This window comes from Carlito syrichta, unplaced genomic scaffold (genome assembly GCF_000164805.1).
Source record: "Carlito syrichta isolate Samal-C Ts95f unplaced genomic scaffold, Tarsius_syrichta-2.0.1 Scaffold303991, whole genome shotgun sequence".
NCBI classification, from domain to species: Eukaryota; Metazoa; Chordata; class Mammalia; order Primates; family Tarsiidae; genus Carlito; species Carlito syrichta.
Window position 1 is genome coordinate 545,488 of NW_007248087.1, and position 2,126 is coordinate 547,613.

Genomic DNA, 2,126 nt, shown 5'->3' on the forward strand with positions numbered 1-2,126 from the left:
GGAGTCTCACTCTGTCGCCCAGGCTGGAGTGCAGTGACACACTCATGGCCACCACAGCCTCGACCTGCTAGGCTCAGGTGATCCTTCTGCCTCAGCCTTGAAGTAGCTGGAACCACAGGCAAACACCACCACGTCCAACTAATTTTTTTGATTTATTGTAGAGATGAGGTCGTGTCAAGTTGCCCTGGCTGGCCTCGAACCTCTAGGCTCAGACAATCCTCTCACCTCTGCTTCCCAAAGTGCTGGGATTAAGGCATGAGCCACCACACCCAGTCTGCTAATATTATTACACACAGAGATTTGCACATCAGTGTATGAGCATGAGTGCCACTGGCAGAGGGGTAAGTAACAAATACTTGAGAACAATTCTGAGATTTAAAGCTGAATAACTGAACTGCCGGTAACGCCACTAGCTGAGGCAGGGAGTCTGGGAAAAGAATCAGCATGGGGAGGGAAAAGAAAATGAGTAGGGTTTTGGAGAATTTAGACAAACTTTGTTTCGGGGAACAGTAGGTGACCTCAACAACCGGAACGACCCCTCTAAGACAGAAGCACAGGTGGTAACTCAAGTCCGGGTGGGAAACAAGGCGGCCCGAAGCATATGCTGCAACAGAGCCCAGGCGGGAACCGGAGAAAAGGCACACTCTAGGGGCAAGCGGGGGAAGAAGCCAGGCAAGGACTGAGAAAGGAGGTCAGGGGTGAGAAACCCGAGCCGGCGCTGTCACCGTGACTGGTGCATCATGTTCTCCAGGACCAGGTACTTTCGCATTCCCAGCTCTAGTTCAGTATGACCTGAACTCTTCTTTGGTCGATTTACCCTTTTTCGTTTGGATACATAATGCTTCTGCCTATTTATGGGGCACACGATATTTTGCTACATCCATACAATGCATAATGATCAAATCAGGGCAATTAGAATATTCATCACCTCAAACACCTATCACTTATGCCGGGACACCTGAATTCCTGATGGCTCAGCTTCCCTCATCTCTGCTAGACTGAGAGTTCTGTTACCTACTTGTTTACATGTCCATGTTCCCCACTAATCCATGAGCTGCTGCAGCTCAAAAAAGAATTTACTATTGATTCGATATCCAGCACAAAACCTGAATTGCAAATTCTGGAAAACTCAAGGAAGAAACTAACAGTCCCACAACATGGTACCTGGCCAAGGAGAAGTGTGCTGCTGAGGTCCTAGTAATCACAGATGTGCACTTTGGACTTCCAGGACCCCCAGGCCGACTCTCCCAGGCCTGCTCAGCTTCCCAGCGTCCAGAGGCTTTCCCCAGAAGCCCCTCTTTGGAAACTAGGTTTTGGGGACTGATGGAAGAGTGAAGCCTGGCCCTCACCCATCTCGGGCTGTCATCCCGTCTTGCATTCAGGTCACGAAGACCTCCATATCTGAACACTATGTTCTAAGATGAGCCTCAGATGGGTAGTGGGGGAAAGACAGTAAGGCAGGAGAGGGAAAGACGTGAGGGTCACGACAAGTCTGGGTGAAGCCAAGAAGGAGAAGCCGACGGGGTGGGAGAGATGGTGCTCCGGAGTCAGGCCTGTCGCGCTGTCTGTAAAGGCAGGCTGAGATAACCTCCTGCCCCGGGGCTGCTCTGCAGACCAAAGAGAGGGGTGCACGTTCATTCCCGCTAATACTAGGAACGAGAAGACCGTGGGGAAAGCGATTACTCCGTGAGCGAGGGGCATCCCTTTATTTTTCATCGAGTCTTCGTGCAACCCTCTGCGCTGGGTCTGGCACCCCTTTGACTAAACAGTCAACTGAGGCCCCGCCAGTTAAGCGACTCTACGAGGGCGCGTAGCTAAGGGGGGCAGAGCCCGGATTCGAACCCGGGTCTCCGGACGAGTCCGTCCCCGAAGTCCTTGAGCCGCCCGGTCCCCGGGGCCTCTCCGCCTCCACGGGGCCTCCAGGATCCCCGCCCCGAGCCCTGGGTCCCCGCCCCCACCTGTGGATGCACCACGACTCCAGGTGGCGCAGCGCCCGCTTATAAAGCCGCAGCACCTTCTGCTGATGCGTCAGGTAGGCTCCCGGCGCCGAGAACGCCATGGCCGCTCTCACCTTCGGGGCCGCCCGGAACCGGAAGCCAGCGGGGCGGGGCGACCGGAAGGGCGGG

At 54.5% G+C, this 2,126-nt stretch overlaps 2 protein-coding genes across 3 annotated transcripts in view; one reads left to right on the forward strand and one right to left on the reverse strand.

Annotated features, from left to right (window-relative positions):
• The window catches only part of NDUFB9 (NADH:ubiquinone oxidoreductase subunit B9), a 7,698-nt gene extending 5,616 nt beyond the window's left edge, over positions 1–2,082 (reverse strand). The window contains exon 1 of one of the 2 annotated variants that reach the window (XM_008059307.2): positions 1,959–2,082. In XM_008059307.2, coding sequence (XP_008057498.1) covers positions 1,959–2,059 — 101 coding nt within the window. In that variant the 5' untranslated portion in view covers positions 2,060–2,082. The remainder of the gene's footprint in view (positions 1–1,958) is intronic. The other variant, XM_021713024.1, reaches the window with a different exon arrangement.
• The window catches only part of TATDN1 (TatD DNase domain containing 1), a 62,854-nt gene that overhangs the window by 20,245 nt on the left and 40,483 nt on the right, over positions 1–2,126 (forward strand). The gene's annotated exons all lie outside the window — the stretch shown is intronic.